The sequence below is a fragment of the Vombatus ursinus genome, unplaced genomic scaffold, assembly GCF_900497805.2.
Source record: "Vombatus ursinus unplaced genomic scaffold, bare-nosed wombat genome assembly UNPS02014799.1, whole genome shotgun sequence".
Classification (NCBI taxonomy): Eukaryota; Metazoa; Chordata; class Mammalia; order Diprotodontia; family Vombatidae; genus Vombatus; species Vombatus ursinus.
In genome coordinates, this window is record NW_020954577.1 from 42,819,985 (window position 1) to 42,840,795 (window position 20,811).

At 43.4% G+C, this 20,811-nt stretch overlaps 1 protein-coding gene across 7 annotated transcripts in view; it reads left to right on the forward strand.

The window, feature by feature from the left end:
• The window catches only part of RBMS3 (RNA binding motif single stranded interacting protein 3), a 1,414,112-nt gene that overhangs the window by 1,272,507 nt on the left and 120,794 nt on the right, over positions 1-20,811 (forward strand). For all 7 annotated transcript variants that reach the window (XM_027871985.1, XM_027871990.1, XM_027871986.1 and 4 more), the window contains 2 exons: positions 8,091-8,187; positions 11,190-11,240. In XM_027871985.1, the coding sequence (XP_027727786.1) occupies positions 8,091-8,187; positions 11,190-11,240 (148 nt within the window). The remainder of the gene's footprint in view (positions 1-8,090; positions 8,188-11,189; positions 11,241-20,811) is intronic.

Sequence of the window (20,811 nt, forward strand, 5' to 3'; positions counted from 1 at the left end):
GTTGTTAATGTTATTATTATTAAATGCCCAGATTCCCCTAGTTGTTGTTGTTTTGAATGGTTCTTTTTCTTTATTCTGCCACTTTACTGAGAACCAAAGATTTGTTTGTAGTTTAGAGGGCTATGAAAAATGACTTAGCTTTATAATTACAGATAATATTATCAATACAATTAAACTTTCTCTGCTAGTGTTATCCCTCCTAGTGACCTACAATAGTCCTGTACTTTTCAGAAGCCAGAATGGAAGGAACAGTTGGTGCGCCTTAAGATGGCAAAGAGAAATAGTTCCTTTGGATATTGAAACACCAAGAAGAGTGATAGGGAAAATAAAACCAGTCCCATTAAGGGAGACAGCAATAGTATGCTGGACAGAACACTAGACTTGAAGTCACATGACCTGGATTTGAGCATCAGCCAACTCTGTGACGGAAAGCAAGTCATCTTTCCTCTCTGAGTCTCAGTTTCTTTAACTCTAAAATGAGAGGGTTGCCTCTTGAGGTCCCGTCCAGCTCTAACACTCTGAGATTGAGTGAGTGAAAGTGAGTAATGCTTATTCATTCATTCACCAAGTACTTACCCAAGGCTTCTCTGGGTAAGGTGCTGGGCTTGGCACAACGGACATTTCAGAATATAGGATGCAGAAATATGGCCTTGGAGAGCTTCCTATTTACTTGCGGACACAAGCACACAAATAACTACCACATGAGGTGGCGTGCGGCAGGTGCTGGAGCAAGTAATGCTTTAGGAATTAGTTTTGAGAAGTAGCTTAAGTTATAACTAGAGTGATTTTGGAAGGTATGAAGAAAGGGTTGATCTTTGAAAGATGGATAAAAAGGAAAGGAGTCAATAATCCAAGCAACAAGCAATGGTACATGGAGAGGTATGACAGCATGCAACATTGTGTATTTAGGATAATGGATAAAGAAATTTGGCTAGAGCACAAGATTCATAAACAGTAGGAGTTAATGTTCTTGGAGTTAATGTCAGTTGGAGTTAATGCCAGTAGGATTAGTGTCGATTGATTAGCATGTATTAAGCACCTACTGTATGCCAGGCACTATGCTCAGTGCTTTGCAAATATATCTCATTTGATCCCCACAACAATCCTGGCAGGTAGGTGCTATTATTATCTCCATTTAGTTGGGGAAACTGAGGTTAGGGTCACACAGTCTTTAAGTGTCTGAGGCCAGATTTGAACACAGGTTTTCCTGACTCCAGGCCCAGTACTCTATTCACCAAAGCCACCTAGCTGACTAAATGGACTAAAATTAAGGAGGATTAGAAAAGGCTTCCATTAGAAAGTGGGATGTCAGGTGAAGAAGGTAAAGGAAGCCAGGGAGGAGATGAGGAAAGAGAGACTCACAGACATGGGGGATAGCCAGTAAACATACCCAAAGTCGGGAGATAGAGTGTTTGTGTGAGAAACAGTAAGGAGCTCTGTGTTGCTGAATTGCGAAGTAGGAGATAGGGGTAAGTAAGATTTAAGAAGATTGGAAAGGTGTGGGGGAGAGGGAGGGGAAAGTAATGAAGGACTTTGAACACTAACCAGAGGATTTGATGCTGGTGGTGATAGGGAGCCAAGGAGTTGATTGTTTGGCGGTGGGGGGATGACTTGGTCTCCGCTTGAGGAAGATCACTGTGACAGCTGATTGAAGGATTATAATGAGGAGAGAGGCCGACTCGCCCACAGGCTATTACAACAGTCCAGGTGTGAGATGATAAGGGCCTGAACCCGGGTGGGGGCAGGGTCAGAGGAGAGAAGGGCACATATGCGAGAGATGTTACAAAGGTGAAATCTATGGGACTCAGCTCTAAGCGGATCCTGCGCCATGTTAGTTATTTACAGTGGCCTTATTCTTGAGCAAGAACCCAAGACTGACCAGCTTCCCTGTGTACAGTGTGCCTGCCATCCAAGGTGTTTTATATGGGCATTTGTTATTAGGTAACAGAGAAACCTTTACCTTAGAACACTAGCACTAAATCCTGTATTAAGGATACTTTGGAATTACAGTAAAAATGACGGAAGCCTCATTAATACTGGGTTGTTGTGTTACCCTGAGGTTAGTATTCATGATGCTGACTTTTGCAATATTGCCCGTGGACATGAGACAGGAACCCAGGATGTTTATTTCCATGTGTAACTAGCATTTAGTGCAGTTTCTTTGCTAGAGGAGACATTCTACCCTGGGGTTATTGACATTTTCATGTTATTTTTATTGTCAGTGCAATAAGATTTTACCATATTGCTACCGACTGCCAAATCCCCCAAAGATAACATTTCTGTCCACAAAATAATATTCTATTAGGGACCTCAGCTTGGAGTCTGTGGATTTCTGGAGGGCAGCCTTTCTAAATTCCAGGGAACCGAGGCACTTTTTGCATTTCCTTAACATTCAGAGTTCCCCAAAGAAGCCCTTAAAATCTTCGGAGCCACATATTCTAGTTACGTCTTTGATACCTTAGCATTAAGCATTCTGTGTAACAGATTAATGGGTACTCGGTGGGTAGGGAAGTGTGCAGATGGCTAGTATGCTGGACTAAGTTCTGGATTTGTAGTGAGGAAGACCTGGATACATATCCTGCATCAGACACTTCTAGCTGTGTGACCCCGGGCAACAGACACGAGCCCTCTTTGCCCAGATTTCTTCATCTTTAAAATGGGAATAATAAGAGAACATACCCACCAGGTTGTTGGGAATATCAAATGAGATCACATGTATAAAGTGATATGTAAATGTTAGCTATAGATAGAGCTATCTACTATTATGGTGAGGCATCATGGCAGAAAGGTAGAGCTTTCTACTCCTATGGCGAGGCATCATGGCGGAAAGATAGAGAGCTGGTCTCAGAATCCATCATTCTTTGATTCAAAACCTGTGAAACAATTGATTCTGTGACCCTGGCCAAGTCATTTAACATCTATGTCCCTCAGACTCAGTGCAGTAGAAAGATCACTGTCTCTGGAATCAGAGTTACCGGGTTCTAATACTGGTGCTTACTACCAAGGTGACGTTAGACAAGTCACTTAACCTTGCTCAGACTCAGTTTCCTCACCTGTAAAATGGGGGGGGTGGTACTAAATAGCCTCTGAGGTTCCTTGCTGTTCATGACCTTTTTGATTTTCCTAGTGGCATGGGTTGCCATCTGCTTTGGGGAGGAGTTGCTACACCAGGAAGCTGACAAAAATCATAAAAACTTTGTGCATTTGTGGATGTCACAGGAGAAAAATCTCTCCCTGGAGAAATCGACCATTGAGTGCCAAGTAGGACTCAGCCTCAGCTCCCAGCAATAGCATCGGCAAGGCACATTAAGTACTTCCCCATCCAAAAAGATAGCGTCCTGCATTCCCACTTACACTAGCTTGGTTGTTTGAGGTAAAGAGTTCTGTCAATCTTCTCTCTATCCCATCCCATGAAGCAAGGAGCCATGTGCTTTCAGAGTTTTATCTGTGTTGGTGGATAATTTTTCATTTGATACCTGTGTGAAAGTGCTTTCAAAAGCGTGACAGATAAATGGTGCAGGCACAGGGGAATGGAGAGAGATTGAGGAACCTATTTTTTTCCACAGCCTCACGGAAGTCTGGTTATGTTTATTTTCTTCAGATAACTCACCTACTAAGCTGCTGATGAAATAGCTGTCCTTCATGCCTTGGCTTAAGCAAGCATTTCCTGAAAATTTGGCTAGTGTATGTTTGGACTTAGGAAGGGCTTATTTCCAAGACCCGGAATTAGGGGATCAAGATAGTGCAGTGAGTTGCTTCACCCCACTACGTTTTTCCATCTAAATGACTCTTTTGCCTCGGAGTGGCAATGTTTGAACTTGCCAGAGAGTGTGGAATGCCATTACTTGTCTGATGGATAGGATTAGAGCGAAGAGAACAAAAATGCATTAACGTTTCTCTCCAGGGTTACCTTTCCTAGTATCATTTTACTGCTATGCTTTATTTATGTTTCTGTTATCGAGTTTCCCCATAGAGTTTCCCGTAAACTCTTCCTGTCAATCTGTTCCTGACAGCTTTCATTTCTGAGACACCAATTGGTGCATTTTACAAAATAGACTATCCAAGGTGAAATATGATTAGTGATTGGCTTAGCAGTGAATGACCTTATCTCAGGAGCAGCAGGACATTTGACCCAGACAAAAGCCTCTGGGCACAGCTTGTGGCAAGTGGGGAGTGTTTGGTGTGTGGACAAGGTCATCCCTGGGAACAAGTCACCTGCCATGAAACAAAGAGCATTGTAACATTCCTTGCCTCCTAAGTAATATGTCAAGTACATTACCAAAGAGGATGGTATACATTCACGTTTTGTTTTGTTTTGTTTTGTTTTCTGAAGCAAAGGGTTGTGTTTCTTGAATCATTCTAACACATGATATCCAAGGAACTAACCCCTAACAAGCCATGGGAGGCCCCATGATATAAGGCAAAGTGAGATGAATCTACAGTATGAGGCATTTAGGCTAGCTGACTTACTTACATCACTATTGGTCCTAAATCTATGATCCTATAATTCTTATCTTAGTCAATAAGTGTATGTGAGCTCCTCTGTGCCTAGCACTGTGCTACAAGAGCTACCTAAAGACGGCCAAGTAGTACAGTAGATAGAGTGGTGGACGTGGAGTTAGGAAGACCTGAGTTTGAATCCTGACCAGATATTTATTACCTGTTTGGCCTTGGGCAAGTCAGTTAACCTCTGTGCCTCAGTTTCTTCATTTGTAAAATGGCCTCTAAGGTCCATTCTAGCAATAAGTCATGATTCTGTGGTCTTTGTTCCCTTTACCGGGTGCCTCCTTATGCTGCTTACCCTCTCTCATTTCCGATAGGGAGGGGCAGAGAAAAGAGAGCCTCTGCCTTTAGGGAATGATTCTATCTCCTTTTCCCAAGTTCCCTGTTCTCCTTCTTTATCCTCCTCCTCAATGAAAGCCCCTTCCTTTTCAGCCCTCAGGTTGTTTTGACTGACCTACTTTGGGCTTTCACTGAAACATGGGGCATTAAAGAAGACTGATTTTAAATTCCACCAGTAGGAGAGCTTCCTAAAGGCTCAGACCTCTCACTAAGGGAAAACAAAGGCAGAAAGCCCTTGCCGAGTGACTGTTTTCTCTGACTATTGCTAATTTCTTTTTCCCAGGGCTATTGATTGATGAGGGATGGAGGGGACCCTCTCTACCAGACAGTCAGAAGCATCAACACCTCTGCTACTTATTAAGACATGATCTAACTCCCCCTTTGGCCTCTCCCCTTCCACATTCTTCCTTAGAAAAATCCAAAGACTTTGCTAGATGCAAAAGCTCAATTATTCAGTGACTAGAGAGATTTGTAAGTATAACGGCTATTTAAAAGAGAGGTATAAGGCCTGGACTTGTGATTTCATTAATATAGGGCACTCCCAAGTGAGGGAATTCTCTCTCTCAACACAATATGGCCACTTGTCTGCAACATGTAGGCTTTGAGAGCTGCCTGGGGTATTGGGAAGTTAAGTGACTTGGCCAGAGTAACACAGTCCTAGGAATGACTTGAAATGAACTATGCCTATTACTGAGGCCAAGTCTTTAACCAGGCCATACTGTTTCTTTGTATCATTAAAATCTGATGTTTCCATAACATTTAAAGGTTGCAAAACACTTAAAACCCATCATCTTGTCTGCACCTTATAACAGCCCTGTTGGGAAGGCATTATTATTATTCTCATTCTACATCTAGGGAAACTGAGGCTCACAATAAGTTAGGTGACTTGTCCGTAATCACATGTGAATGAATGTTAAAGGCAGGATTTAAACTTAGATGTTCTTGACTCAAGGGTCAGCAAACTATCCACTATATCGGTGATGCCCCCTTTATAAAACAGAACTGTGTTCGTTCAACATTCACTGCCCCACATGGCACACCCACATCAAAGAAGGCGCTGTGCTCTATGAGCAAAGCAGAATTGCAGTAGCTTAAAAGAAAAGTGAGCTATACATATTTAGAGACACCTTCACTCCAAATATCTATATGGACTATTTGTGTTGGACTTGTGGTAGAGCCTTCTGAGCTCATATTAGTCTGATCAGCCGCAGTTGGACACACTGTACCTTGGCCCCAGTGTAGTGATGTCATTTTGGTCTTCTTCAAGAACGAAGGACAACAACCACTGAATGCCTGCTATGTATGGAGATCTGTGGTAGGGATTGAGGAGAGGGTTAGAAAGTGTAGCTAAAACATCATCCCCGTCCCGATGGAGATTGCCATCTAATAGGGCAGTAAGCTCTAATAGTGGAGAACTGTAAGGCAAATGGTAGACAAGTGTCATAGGAGGTTTCCTAAGTTTAAGATAAAATTTTTAAGAAGAGAAGAGCATACCACCTCCCAGGGCAGCTGTGAGGTTCAGATGAGATTTTAATTGTAAAGTGCTTAGCACCCTGCCTGGCACAGAGTAGGCGCCGTATAAGTGGTGCTGCTATTATTACAAAGCAAAGTGCTATGAGAAGTCCAGGGAAGAAGGTTGTTATTGACCAGGGAAGTAGCAAGGTTTCATAGGAGAGATGATATTTCATTGGAGCTTTGAAGGTTGGTTAGGAATTGGAGAGACAGAGATAGAAACACAGAGACAGAACCAGAGAAGGGGGAGGGAGGAGATAGGGAATGGGAACATTTATTAAGCTCTTATTGTATGCCAGGCACTGTGCTAAGCAAACAAGTCAGACAGTTCTTGCCCTTGAGGGGCTTCCATTTTAATGGAGGAAAATAAGGCATAGGAGGTGTTGGAAAGCAAGAGGAGGCACACACCCCCTTCCTAGTGGCACACACACAGAAAAGCTGCCCCGTGGCAGCTGGGGGAACCAGGGGCAGAGCTCAAGGTTCCAGTTGGAGGGAGATAAAGATGATGACCAGTGGTGGTGACCAGGAAGGAAAAGATGAAGGAAGTTATTCCATAGGGAACAACAGGAACTAAAATAGAATGTGAGACAGTGTAGTGCATATCTGTTTTGACTATAGCGCTGAGCATGTCAAGGGGAAATCATAGATAATAATAAGACTGGAAAGGTAGGGTGGCAGCAGGTTACCACACTGGAGTCCCATTGTTGGGAAAATAGGATGGAGAGGAGTCACAGAGAAAGGTGCAGAAGTGACCTGGATGGCAGCACCTGACAACATCAACAGGGATTGGGGAGATGGGGGGGGGTACCCAGAGTGCAGCAGAGTCTCAGTTTGCACCAACCCTATCTTCACCCTCCTCTCTGTGCTCAAATTATCATTATAAGAGCTGATAGTAGCTTAGGTTTATATGGCACTTTAAGATTTATAAAGTGTTTTATGTATTATCTCATTTGATTTAATACAGGAAGAGTTGACTTTTTTCTCCTCTTCACCTTCTGGTGGGAGAGCACAATAAGCCAATCCAATCCAATAGCCACTAATTAGTTGTCTATTATGTGCCAGGCACAGGGCTGAGCCCTAGGGATACAAAAAGAAAGAGTCCCTGCCCTCAGGGAGTTTACAGTTTAATGGAGGGAGCCATCACACAAAAGGAATCCGGAAAGGGGTGGGAGGGATCCAGGGGGTAGCTTGTTCCCTGGAATTGAAACCAGGCGGAGCAGCAGATACAGAGCGGAGTGACCCAGACAGAGTCCAGGTTCTGCCCCTCTATGAAGTGGAGGACTCTATCCTCCAATCCTCTGATCAGAGGGGAGAGAAGACTGAAGCAGGTGGTGTCAATTAGGGCTTGAGTTAGCAGCATGGTGATGAGATTAGAGGTGATGAGTTTATTCTGCGAGGGGCATCTTCTTCCATTGAGTGGAACCAGGCTGAGCAACTTTCTCCTGCTTTGGGGGCCTGTTGTAGTCGTTGATTTCGGCTTAAAAAATCAATTCCGAGAGTCTTGTGGCTTTTTAAGAAATTAATTAAAGACTACGTTATTCTCTGTTTATGGTGAGAACCTTTGAAGATCAAGGTTTCAAAAGGACCCAAAGATTCTCCTCCTGCAGCTAGTGGCTCCACACCTTTCCTCACTCAGTACCTGGTCCCCGAGGTTTGCGACGAGGAAGGCAGGGCAGGTGTTGGGGACCAGCAGTGCAGGTGGCTCAGGAATCTTCCTTTGTTCTTTCTGTTTGCAGATTTTATTCTCCACCGTACAGTATTGCAACAAACCGCATGATTCCACAGACATCTCTCACGCCATTCATTGCTGCTTCCCCCGTGTCCACATATCAGGTATGTCAGCCTCACTTGCATCTCCAGGGGGGTCTCGCTGGATGAGAAGAGGTTTCCAAATGGACAGAGACAGAATGAATAGAAGAAGGAAGCAAAAAATGCAAGTGTCCTTGTACACTTCAGTCATACCTTATCTCCCAAGCACGTACAGCAGTCCTCAGCCACCGGCAGCCACAAATTCCTCCTTGGGAAAGGACTTCAAGTGTAATTCCCAGCTTTTTCATTTCGTTCTTGAAGTCTTCCTGTTTTTGCTTGTGTTCCATTTACACCCTCTAAGGATTCTCTTGTTTGAGATCATATTTTATTCCTTGTCTGTTATTATTTTATCATTCCTTTTATTTGTTTGTTTTTTCTAGCTGTGCCTTCACTGAATGTATCATTATAACAGTGCTTCCCACATCCATAAAAGCATTTTTGTCCATATTCTAATAAAAAATTACCAATTTTAGTACATTTTAAATGCCCTTGTGAGCTGAGGCAGGCAAAGAAGGGTTAATTTGCAGTTGTGATCATAGATAGTAACGACATCTAGTATGGGATAAAACACGAAACTGAACTTTGCTACCAACTCCCAAGGTCCCAAAGCATCACCAAATGTGAGACGATAACAGATTTTCCAACTTTCTCCCTGTCTAAAGGGACTGGTGGCAGCGGATGATAGGAGACATTTTGTAACAATGTTGAGAGAAGGGACATGCAATGTCTGAACCTGTTAAGTGCTACGTTCTTTCTGATTACATGCTCAATGTTAGCTTCAAGATCAGAACAAGCACATACTTGACTTTTCTGAGTTTTCTAGTACTCATACATTATTTACAGGTGTGCATATTACCATTCAACAGCAGGTGGGGATGGGTGGGATGGGACATAAAGGGATTGTTTCTAGCCATTTTCCCTTCCCTCTATGACATGTTGTCATCTCAACCTCTCTTTGCCATGGTTGCTCTGGGAAAAAGTATCGAATGGCTACTACCCCATTTCTTCAGCGTATGACTCGGTGTCCAATTGGTAGAAGGTCATTGCCAAACTCTCTTCTAACCTCCTACACTATTCTGAAATAGTCAGCCAAGACCTCAGAGGTTCTAGGCATGGAAAGGTAAGGACATCTCGGTCCACCTGTTTAATTCTCAATACAAATTGCAAGAGAAAAAAATTCCCTCTCAAGATTAAAAAAAAAAAGTCCTTATTATTTTTCTTCCATGGTCCTAGATATCTGACTTATCTGTGCTTGTCCTATCCTCCTAACCTATGCTTATTTTCTAAACAGCCCTACCTGTCCTCACAGGAACATCCATAGAATTCTTGGATGGATGTCCGTGTTAATTTTTACTGTGTGCCTGCACATGTGCATGTCTGTTCTGAAGACAGGGAAAGGTGTTCACCCTGCACCCTCATTGATCTGTCCATGTGGTATAGTGAATTGCTCCCTAATTCAGTCAAGTCACCCTCCATCCTGACCTTCCTCTGTCACATTCCAGCTTATCTCGACTGTTAGACCATCAAATACACAACCGTTTTTTCTCCTGTGACCCCATGCCCCCTCTCCAGATCCAGTCTCGTTCATTACTTACAGAGCTTACATTCTCCGTAAATTTTTGGGAGTAAATAAAGGAGCCTTTTATTGGCATTGCATGATCGTGGGGTTACTGTGCTTCTAATTGCCTTTCCTTGGGACCAAAGAGAGCACGTACAGGTGTCATGCAAGTTTATTCTCTGTGAGCTGGGCAATGTGTAGTATTTTGGTTCTGAGGTTGGCCAAGACCATCCATGATGTAGCCCAGGATAGGGAACTCTGGGGCTATGAGAAAATGGTTGCAAAGAACAGGTCCCATTTGGGACCTTCCTTAAGTGGAATATAACCTCAGCTTCCTAGTCTCCAAAGAGAAAAGCAGCAATGTGTAATGTAATACGAATTGCTTCTACTGGTGGCTTTTTGTGTCTACAGCACATCGTGTGTCTCTCCAGCATGAATTCAATGTCAATATGTCTTCAGTGCTTTTCTACATGACAATCTGCCCCTATAAACTGACTCACTTCACTGGTGCTACCCTCAGGGGCCCAAAAGGAAAAAGAATTTATACAGGGCATGTTGTAGCTATCCTTGGTGCTTCCCATTCTCATTTTCATAAGAGAGGACTGAATATTTTGCCTAAACCCAGATTATGCCCAAGACTTTGTCACCCTGTGCAAAGCTAGCTGGTCCCTAAAAACTAGATCTCCAGTTTCTGTATGATTTCATCACATGAACCAAGTACTAAGGAGGCTTTAAAAAAACAAAACAAAACACAGGAAGAAGATTCCTAATAGAATCTAGATTGATAGATCAAGAAAAAAGAACCTCACTCCCTTCTTTGGAGAGGTGGAGGATTATGGGTGTGGAGCATTGTACATCCTGTCAGACTTAACTCTTCCCACCTTGCCAGAATGTCCATGAGAGAGCAGGCATTGGCCATGTTCCAAAAAGGGGTCCACCTTGAAAAAGAGATGGGAAATTGTGCCTCTCTGAGCTTCACGTTCTACAATGTGGCAGTTTTTCCTGACTCAGTCACCAATCCAATTTGGCATAGCCCTCCATCCACCCACACATTCCCACCATGGAGAACAAAGGACCAAGCAGTAGCCCTGGTCATTTAAGGCCTTTAGCAAAGGGCCAGGGCACATGTGTCACCCCTCCTGGAGCCAAATTGTGTGTGCTTGCCCAGTTTCATAGGAAATATGCCACATGCCATTCTCCTCCTCCACGGGGGATCATTTAAACTCTCAGTGACTCAGTTTCTATAAAAATGAGGGGATTGAGCTCGATGACCCTGAAGGTCCCATCTAGTTCTGTGTCTGTGATCCTATCATCAGGTCATCATCTGTAACTATAGTCTTGCCCCTCTTCCCAACTGCTTTATAATATTTGTCTAAGACCAGTGTCCTATAAGACCATAGCTATGCATTGAAATCGTCAAGTTCTCTCTGTGGTTTTCTTGTCCTAACAAATGCCATTTGCCACATAGGTCCAGAGCACTTCATGGATGCCTCACCCTCCCTACGTTATGCAGCCAACAGTAAGTGGAGACTCAGTCACCTGAGGCTAAATATTTGTCTTATCCATGCGGTGGGTGTGTGTTTGGGATGCTTTGAGATTTTGAGGAGAACTTGTTTCTTATTCCTCGGAAATGGGAGCCTCTGCCCCTGAGAGGCTATCCAAAGCATTGCCGATAATAATCATAATGAAGAAAAGTGGATTGGGTGAAAGCAGCAAGGGCCCCCTCACTTAAAGATTCCCATCTTCGAGGCATGGGCAGTTCCTGCTTGGTGCAGGAGCTCAGCCCAGCCCAGAGCTGGTTCTCTTGGCTCACAATCAGAAGAAAAAGAGGCGATTTTTGTTGCTGTTGTGGTTTTCACTTTCTCCCCCTGAGTGCCTTTGCTTCTGCAAACTTGATCTGAGGAGAGGAGGGGAGAATGGGAGGGAGAGATTGTGAGCCCCATGGACCAAAGACGATCTTTTCAAAGCAATGCCTTAGTCATGTCCAGGAGGTGGGCACTCTTTTTGGATGGCCTAGCAGTGTCTCATCTGAGCCTTTATTGGTGTGTTTCTTTGAGAAAAGTAAATCAGCATTTCACACAAAACACACACACATACAAAATTCACATGATATCCAACTTTTCCGTCTCTTTATCTCATCATTCCACTACTAAGAGAGATTAAAAAAAAATCCCAACAGAATCTAGATTGATGTTTTATGATATCAACTTCTCCTCCAGGTCCTTTAAGCTGAGGACAAAGAGATATAGGACAGGCAGATTTAGATAACGGCATACTCATGAGAGGCAATGAATGGGATGTAGGGAAAAGGTCTGAGGGCCAGGAATCAAGAAACCAATCTCAGGCAAGTCATGTAAACTCCTTGAGCCTCAGTTCCCTCAGTAAAGGTTCTGTATGTATTTTTATGTGTGCACAATGTCTCATCTGATAGAATGTAAGCTTCTTGAGGGCAGGATCTATTTCATTTTTTTTTTTTGCCTAGGCAATCAGAGTTAAGTGATTTGCCCAGGGTCACATAGCTAATGAGTATAATGTGTCTGAGGCTGGATTTGAACTAAGGTCCTCCTGACTCCTGGGCTGGTGCTCCATCCACTGTGCCACCTAACTGCCCCTGTTTCATCATTTTCTTTGGATTCCTCAGGGCCTCACAAAGTGCCTGGTGCCATTATAGATACTTCCTAGTAATGTGTTGATTGGTTGATTAAAGGAGAAAATACCTATCCTTTTCTATGCCTCCTTGCCATGAAGATGAAATAAGAAGTCTGTGAACACTTGGCAAAGTACAAGGTGCTACCCAGATGAAAAGTTTTTAGGGTTATTGTAAATAATGAAAAGGGATAGCTAGATGGTATAGTGGATAGAATGTTGGGTCTGGAGTCAGGAAGACTCATCTTCCTAAGTTCAAATCTGGTCTCAGGCACTTAATAGCTGTGTGATGCTGGGCAAGTCACTTCACTCTGTTTGCCTCGGTTTCCCTATCTGTAAAATGAACTGGAGAAGAAAATGGCAAACCACTGCAGTAACTCTGCCAAGAAAACCCCAAATGGGGGTCATGAAAAGTCAGACATGACTGAAACAACTGCACAACTAATAGTGAAATTGCTCATGAAAGAAATAGATGATAAATGTGATGGTTCTTGTTGCTATTTTCATTTTGCAGAGAAAGTGGGTTCAAATCCTGTCTCTGTCACTTGGTACTTATGTGAGCTCAAACAAGTCCAGCCTCTCCAGGCTTCAGTTTTTTTCATCTATGAAATAAAGAGTTCAAATGCCATGACCTTTAGGTTCCATTTGAGTGCAAAATCCATAATCCTAAATTAAAACAAGATGGACCCCGCAGACACACATACTCCCTTACATAGGAACTGTATGCTAAACACATTTGTAAATATCCTCTGAACTCTAGGTGTTTCCAGTCTGGTCATCATATCTCAACTTTTCACAAGAGTATAGAATCCGTGACTAGTTTTTACTTATGATGTTCTGTTATTATTGTTATTGTTGTTGTTTGTTTGGGGGAGGTGGGGTCTCTCTGCTTTCATCAGTATGAAGTCCCAATTTGGAAGCTTCCCTGAACTAATACATAGAAGCAAGTCTTCTGTAAATGATAATCCTGGAGAATTTACCGGACACACTGAGAGGTGACTTAATCTTTCTGGTTTCACCATGTCACTCCACCATTCAGTGACCTCCATCTTTCTGGGCATTTTCTCTGGCTGCCCCTAGCCTGGAATGCTCTCCCTCCTCATTTCTGCCTCTGGGCTTCCCTAGTTTCTTTCAGATCTCAACTAAAACCTCACCTCCTACAGGAAGTCTTTCTCAATCCTTCTTAAGTCTAGTGCCTTTCCTCTGTTGATTAGCTCCAATTTATCCCGTGTAAAATTTATATGTAGTTTCCCCCATCAGACTGTGATTTCCTCAAGAGCAGGGATTGCCTTTCACCTTTTTTGTATCTCCAGCACTTCTCACGGTGCCTGGCACATAGTAGGTGCTTATTAAATTTTTATTGATTGATTGACTCATGGTCACTCAGCTGGGATCTGTCAAAAGCAAAATTTTAACTCATGACTAACTCCCTACCTTCTAATTCCCAACCTTCAAATATTGTTTCACAAGGAAAAGTCTGCTCTCCTCACAGTGGTTATGATTGCTTGGTTTGGCTTTTTAAAGGGATGAGATCTGCTTAGCTTAAGCATGTGAAAATCTGGAATTGTATTGTACTAACATCCTTCGGCTCCCTCTTCCTTGCATATTTTGGGGGCTCACTGGGTCTGTCTGGTTTGTGTCCTGGAAAAGTTTACCCATAAGCTACAAATTCCATCGACAAATCTCCATCCAAGTCCTGAGCTCCTTCCTCTCTGGTGTGCACAGCCAAACCAATGTATAGCACCAAGTGGGCCCACACAGGAAAGAGGGCAAACGTCCCGCCAACTCAGAAAAAGGAGACAGGCTTGGACGAAAAAGATCCCTCCTGAGAAAATAATGTACCTTTCTCCAGAATCCTAATGAAAACTCCGTCCTTGGACTCATGTTAAATATCTTTTACTCACTGCCAACAGGAACACACACTTCTGGCAAAATCTGAATATTTTGCCAGATGTCAAAGTATATAAGCTTCACATGTGCTCTAGAGCTGTAGTGGGGTGGAGGGACTGAGTCATGTGCACATTTATTTCGACCCTCAGGACCTTGGAAATGTTTCCCGAGTATGTCCCCCTACAGACGCAGCTGCAGGTGTACTGGTGTTTTTCTTCACAAGCTCCCCCAACACAGCCTCCATTTGTGTGTGGTTATGTTTGTTCGATCTTCCCCAAGGATCCTTCCAGCCAGGAGTCCAGGCCCTTGCTATCCTGAGATTGGGTGGTGTGTCAGGTTGGAGCCGAGGCAGCTTAATTTGGAATCAAATTTTTGTGGTTGGGGTAGTTTTACTGCAAAGAGGAGCAGCTGGCCCACCCACCATTTGCTTATCTTTAAAACAAGAATCCTGGGAAACTCAGTGGCTCAGTGGGCTAAACAGTAGAATTGAATTCAGAGGCTGTGACCATGGGTGGACCGTGAACTTGGGCGCTGCCACTGCCCGATGGGTACATTGCTCCATTAACCTCATCTGACTGTTTTGAGTTTCCTCATCCATGAAGTGGGAGAGGGAAACATTTGGGGAAGGACAGAATTCAGAAGATTACTCCTCCAACCTCAATAAAAACAGGAAGGCCAAAGAGGCCCTACCCCAAACCTCAAATACCAATTCCATAACAAGCCCCCCATGAACATACCATGCCATGAATTATTCAGAGAATTGGGCTCATGTTCTAATGAAGAATGTGGAAAGTTTCCACATTCTTCCAAGGGGTCATGGGGCAAGAAGGGCAAGAATGAACCAGAGGCACAGCTGTTTGGTCCAATCCATATGCTTACATTCTCCCCACGAAGATGAATGTGGTGAAGGCACAGATTCACTGGCTGTGCTCCCTTATTGTACCTTCCAACCCTGCTCATCCTCTAGTGTTAGGGTAATGACAAGGCTTCTAAGTCCCTCTCACCCTCCCTGGGGAATCATTTGGAGTCAGCAAACTTAGGGGTCTCAGTAGCAAAGCTAGTGCCTAAAGAAACATTTCGGGGGTCTGTGGGATACCTTTACACTCCAAGAGTCCTCTACGGAACTGCCGTGATTCCTCTCCCAATGAAGCAGTCACAAAGCTTACTTCTGTGAGGGCCTGGAATAGATGGGGTCCACACGACATATTTCTTTTATACCATTTTCCCCTCTTATGTTTCTCCATCCTCCCATTTTCAGAATATACTTAAGATTTTATATGTAGGGAGTGGGTGAGGCAGGGAGGACGCCACCCTTGGGCATGGCACCAGCAGTTCTGACCAATAACTAAAGCTATGCCTGGGCTCGGCGGACACCAGGTGCCCTCAAAGCAGGAGGGAGAGCACTGTCCTTCACGGACACTTTTCACGTAAAAGAGGCCGTGGTTTGTCTTCTGATGAGCCAAGCAAAGTGTTAAGAAGAAGAAAGAAGAGCAGCTCTGATGCCACTGACTTAGACTGACTGAAATGGGACTAAATCAGTGTTGGCCTTTAGCTCCGTCCAGCTGGAAGTGATGGGAATAAAAGGGAGATTCCAGAGCCACTACCCAGTACTCATTCTGCTTCTCAATGACCCACACATACTGCTAACCCTGCTTAAAAAGGAGTGAATAAAGGGTTATCTTTAAAACAAACAAACAAACAAACAAACAAACAAAAAGATAACACCTGTTATTCTCCTCCCATATTTCCCATCTCCCACTTCCCAGTCTAGGCAGCAAGGTGGCGCAATGGATAGAGCTCTGTGACTGGAGTCAGGAAGACCTGAGTTCAAATCTGAACTCAGACACTCACTAGCTAGCTGTGTGACCTTGGGCAAGTAATTTATCCTCTGTATGCCTTAGTTTCCTCATCTGTAAAGTAAATAAATATTGTGCCAGGCACTGGGCTAAGCCCTGGAGATACAAAGAGGAAAAAGACAGTGTCTGACCTCATGGTTAACAATCTAATGAGGAAAATAATAACACCTACACCTTATAAATACAAGTAATCATCATCATCATCATCGTTACCTTTCTGTACAGTTGGTTTTAAGCAGACTTTGTCGTTGTTTAGTCCTGTCCAACTTTTTGTGACCCTATTTGGGGTTTTCTCGGCAAAGACGCTGGAGTGGTTGGCCGTTTCCTTCCCTAGCTGCCCCATTTTACAAAGGAGGAAACTGAAGCAAGCAAACAGGGTGAAGTGACTTGCCCAGGGCCACACAGCTAGTCCAAGGTCAGATTTGAACCCAGTGAAATGAGTCTTCCTGACTCCAGGCCTGGTGCTCTATCCACTGCATGAGCTAGCTACATATTAGGCAGCCTTAATTAAGGAATAGGTTCCTCCCAACTTCCTGGGAGACACAGAACTGTGAGCAGCACCTACCTGATGATTTTTCCCCTGGGCCAAGACTGAAAGAAGAGGAGATTATAAAAGTAAGCATTACCTTTCATTCACTCACAAATCATCTTCCTCACCGTCTCTCCCTAATTTCTTCTCAGTCTCAGTCTCTATTTTCTGAACATTGGCATGCATAAACAGGAGAAGACAGGTTTAATGAATAGCTTATATAGAGTGTCTGTTTAATTGTTCACTTAAAGAAAAGTTCACCCCCCCCCAAGGGAGGGAGCTTCTCATTCCCCTCTCACAATTTATTTCAAAGTAAAAAAATATGAGGAGGAAGGAAGGGCAAAATAGCAAGGCTCGAATGGGCCCTGGGACTGAAAAATAAGGACTTGGTTCTGGGGAAGCAATATTGCCTAATGAATACCGGGTTGGTTTAGGAGGCGGGAGATGCGGGTTTTAATTTATAGCTCATTTGAGCTGTGGTGCCTGAAACTGAGCTTCTCCATCTCTGAAGAAGAAGGAAAAAAGATAACTCTTTAGTTCCTACTTTACAAGGGGTGGATAAACTTTACTTAGAGCATCATCTGTAGAACATTTTTAAATTCATTGAAAAGTGGCGCGGGGATACAGTGGGCAACAGGCATTTTTGACCCTGTGGTCTCATACTCCTCTCTTAGCATGGGCTATAGGAGGTATTATGCAGGAGGGATAAAAGCCTGGCACTTGCCTTGAATGAGCTCACGGTCTAATGAAGCACTTTCGTATTGTAATTCCTGTATTGACCCCCATAATGGTTGGCCTCACATAATGCTAATCCCAACTTTCCCTTAGGAAAAGAGGTTCTTCAAAAACCCTGCCTGCATTAAAGCAGGGCTGCCTCCTCAGTGTCCATGGGTGAAGGTTATACTTGGCTCTAAACATGTTGCTGGTTTCTGAACTGCCAAGAATGGAAAGAAGGGATAGATGGATAAGAGAGAAAAGTAAAAGAAGATAAAGGGACAAAGACTTTCATGCTCTTATTTGGAGAAAGATGGAGAGATGTGGGCTAAATGATAGTTCAGGTGTGTGAATTCTGAACCACTGGCAACCATGGACCTAAAAAGAAGGATCGTGGTATAGGTGGAAGCATTCCACACACCCCTGCCTCAGTCCATCAACAGATATAATTAGATTTTAAAATGTGCAAGCAAGATTTTATACATCCTGTGATCCTTTAAAAACTCTTCAAGTGGGACAAGACGGAACCATGACTAACCAAATAAGCCACCCATGCCCCTAATGTCTTTAAATGGTGGGGGGAATTTGAGCAGTTGTTTAGAAAAGTTATGAACCAAGGTAGTGGTCATAGACTTTTAATTTGGAAGATTTTGGTTCCTGAGGAGGAATTCCCCCTGGGGTGGTGGGGAAAGTAAGAAAGAGAGGGTTGATTACTCTCTCTTCCTTCCATCCCCTCCATTGATCATTTGACCTGTGGGAAAAAGATCAACAGGAAACAAGGTGTTCAGGTTAAAGCAGAGAAACATCCTAAAGGTAAAGAGAAAGCCATCTAAGAAAGGAGAGGCTATACCTGGGAGCAGAAAGAAAAACAACAAATATATACACAGTTACAGAAAGATACAGAAGGTAGCCTCCTAAGAGAGGAAGCAGATTCATGGAACACAAGTCCTTGCACCAGATAAGAATGATAGCCACGTGGACCCAACCAAGATACTGATCGTTGGAGCCGATCAGAAATCTCCACCGACGGGGGACTTCATGAAGTCTCTAGAAAGAGAAAGACTCTCAATAACCAGGAATTGTGAGGTACCCCTTTGCCAAATATGTTTTCAACATCTGCACTTCACTATCACTGTATTCTAAATATAAACTCACCCTTCCCCTAAATTCTGTGTTTGTGGGAGACGGTGACCCAGGTTTGGGGATGATTTGTTTCAATTGTTCTTATAATAACATCATAACAAATCCTTAATGCTAAAAATGAATTAATCTTCTGGCTGATAATCAATGGGAAGAACACCAATGGGGGCTTGTGAGCTTCAGTATTAGAAATCTAACTCCCAATATTATCCCTCGAAATTGGAGGATGCACTGTCAGCCAGATTCTCAGGATCTGACTCAGATGTGAGTAGAAAATTGGGGAAGTAGCATCAAAGGGGTGTTAAAATAGGATTAAAAGATCATAGATCCAGAGCTGAAAGGGATTGTAGAGGCTAAACCTGCTCAGTTTGTGGATGAGGTTATTATATATGTTGCCCAAGGTCACAAAGCTATAGTAAGCATGAGAGGTGTGATTAGAACTTGGGTTTTCTGACTCTTGAGTCAATGTTCCTTGAGTAGTTGCCCATGGTTTGATATCCACATGAAAGAATAGCTCTAGTAGAATACTCTAGGGACGTAATTTGCCATTTTTTGTCAATGACTTTGTCAGTGAAAGGCAGTGCGTTGTAGTGAATACCACAACGCCAGGTTTGGACTAGGAAGACCTGAATTCACCTCCTCTCTAGGAGATGACAAACAAGCCACTTAACCCCTCCATGACGTGGGTTGCTCTCTAACGCTCTGTTTGAGATGACTTGGAAATCTGCCTCATTGGAGGGAATTTCCATGCCAAAAATCCCCTATGCTGATGAAATCTCAAATCCAAACAAAGCAGTTGAATAACAAACACTTCAGAGTACGGGGTCAGGATCCAAAGATATATTAGCAAGCTAGAACGTTGGGCTCAGTCTAGTAAGATGAAAGGGGTAGAGGGAAGATGAGTGGCCTAGCCACTCGTGTGGGATAGGGGATTCCATCAGTGCGTGGAAGTTCCTGGGAGGAAGCTCCCAACGACTCAGATTCACGGTTCCGTGACTTACCATTTTAGATACTTGCCCAGGGTCACGCAGCCAGCATGCGCCAGGGACAGAACTTGAACCCAGGTCCTTCTGGCTCTAATCTCTATCAGCTATGCCATGCTATCTCTCCTGAATGTATTTCTACACTCTTTCTCTAATTTGATGAACGGACTTATTTTTTAGACAGAATTTTCAAATTTGGTTGTGGATTTTTTGGTGGACATATAGATGACATGTGAGAATCTCTTTATATGAGGCAAAACCATTACTATCTGTGTAACTTATCCATTGTTGTGGGAGACTTAGCACAGTGCCTGGTATGCAGTAGGCACTGAATAAATATTTATTGATTGACTAGCCTTATCTTCTCTGTGCCCTCACTGGGTCCCCTGGAAAATCTCTACCCTCCCTCACCCCGCTCTCTGCCTCCACGTTCTATTACCTCTTATATTATTCTTCTGGTCCTCTGAACAGACACAAGGGAAGGAGCCCTGTCATCCTGAGTGAGGACTTCATGTTTTGCTGGGGTCATGGGGGTGAGGGAAGACAACGGGGAGAAAGGGAGTAAAAACTGCTGACTCGGCAGCACAGACTCTTAATTGTTTCTCCATCTCAGGACGGTGTCTGACACTAGCATCTGCAATTCCACTATGCCTCTGAAACTGTTTTAACAGATGATTGATTGCAACGTGTATTTGTTCTGCATAGCAGCATAATGCCATATCTCAGTCTCACAGAGAAGTAAGACTGCAGCCCATTGGGATGCTTTGTTATGTCGATTCCAATGACAGGGAGTCAAGATGATAGCTTTGTAAGAGAGGGGATGAAACAATAAAAGAAGGAATGCAGCATCATACGCATGAACATTGTGTGTTGACTCATTTAGTCTTCATTAGATTTTAAATATTCTCTTTTTGTGAGGGTGGGGACATATTGAGCTTTTTGCTGGCCAGAATACAGTGGAAAGGTCCAACCCTTTGTTGAGCTTCCTTACCTATATGGCAGACAGATAAGATGAAGGCAGCAATGTGGACCATGGAGGGAAATGACTTGCCTTCCGTACTTAGCTTTGACTTCTGCTCAACTTTATGTTAATGCCACTCAAGACCTGGAGCAAAGTGATTTTAGTAGCCTCAACCTCTACACAGCTTCTGAATTGTTTACTTGTTTTGTTTTATTTTTGGTAGAGTTCCTGAACTCACTCTTATAAACACAGGAATTTCTTTCCTTTCTTTCTTTCTTTTTTTTTAAGAGGCAATGGAGGTTAAGTGACGTGCCCAGGGTCACACAGCTAGCTAGTAAGTGTCTGAGCCTGGATTTGAACTCAGGTCCCCC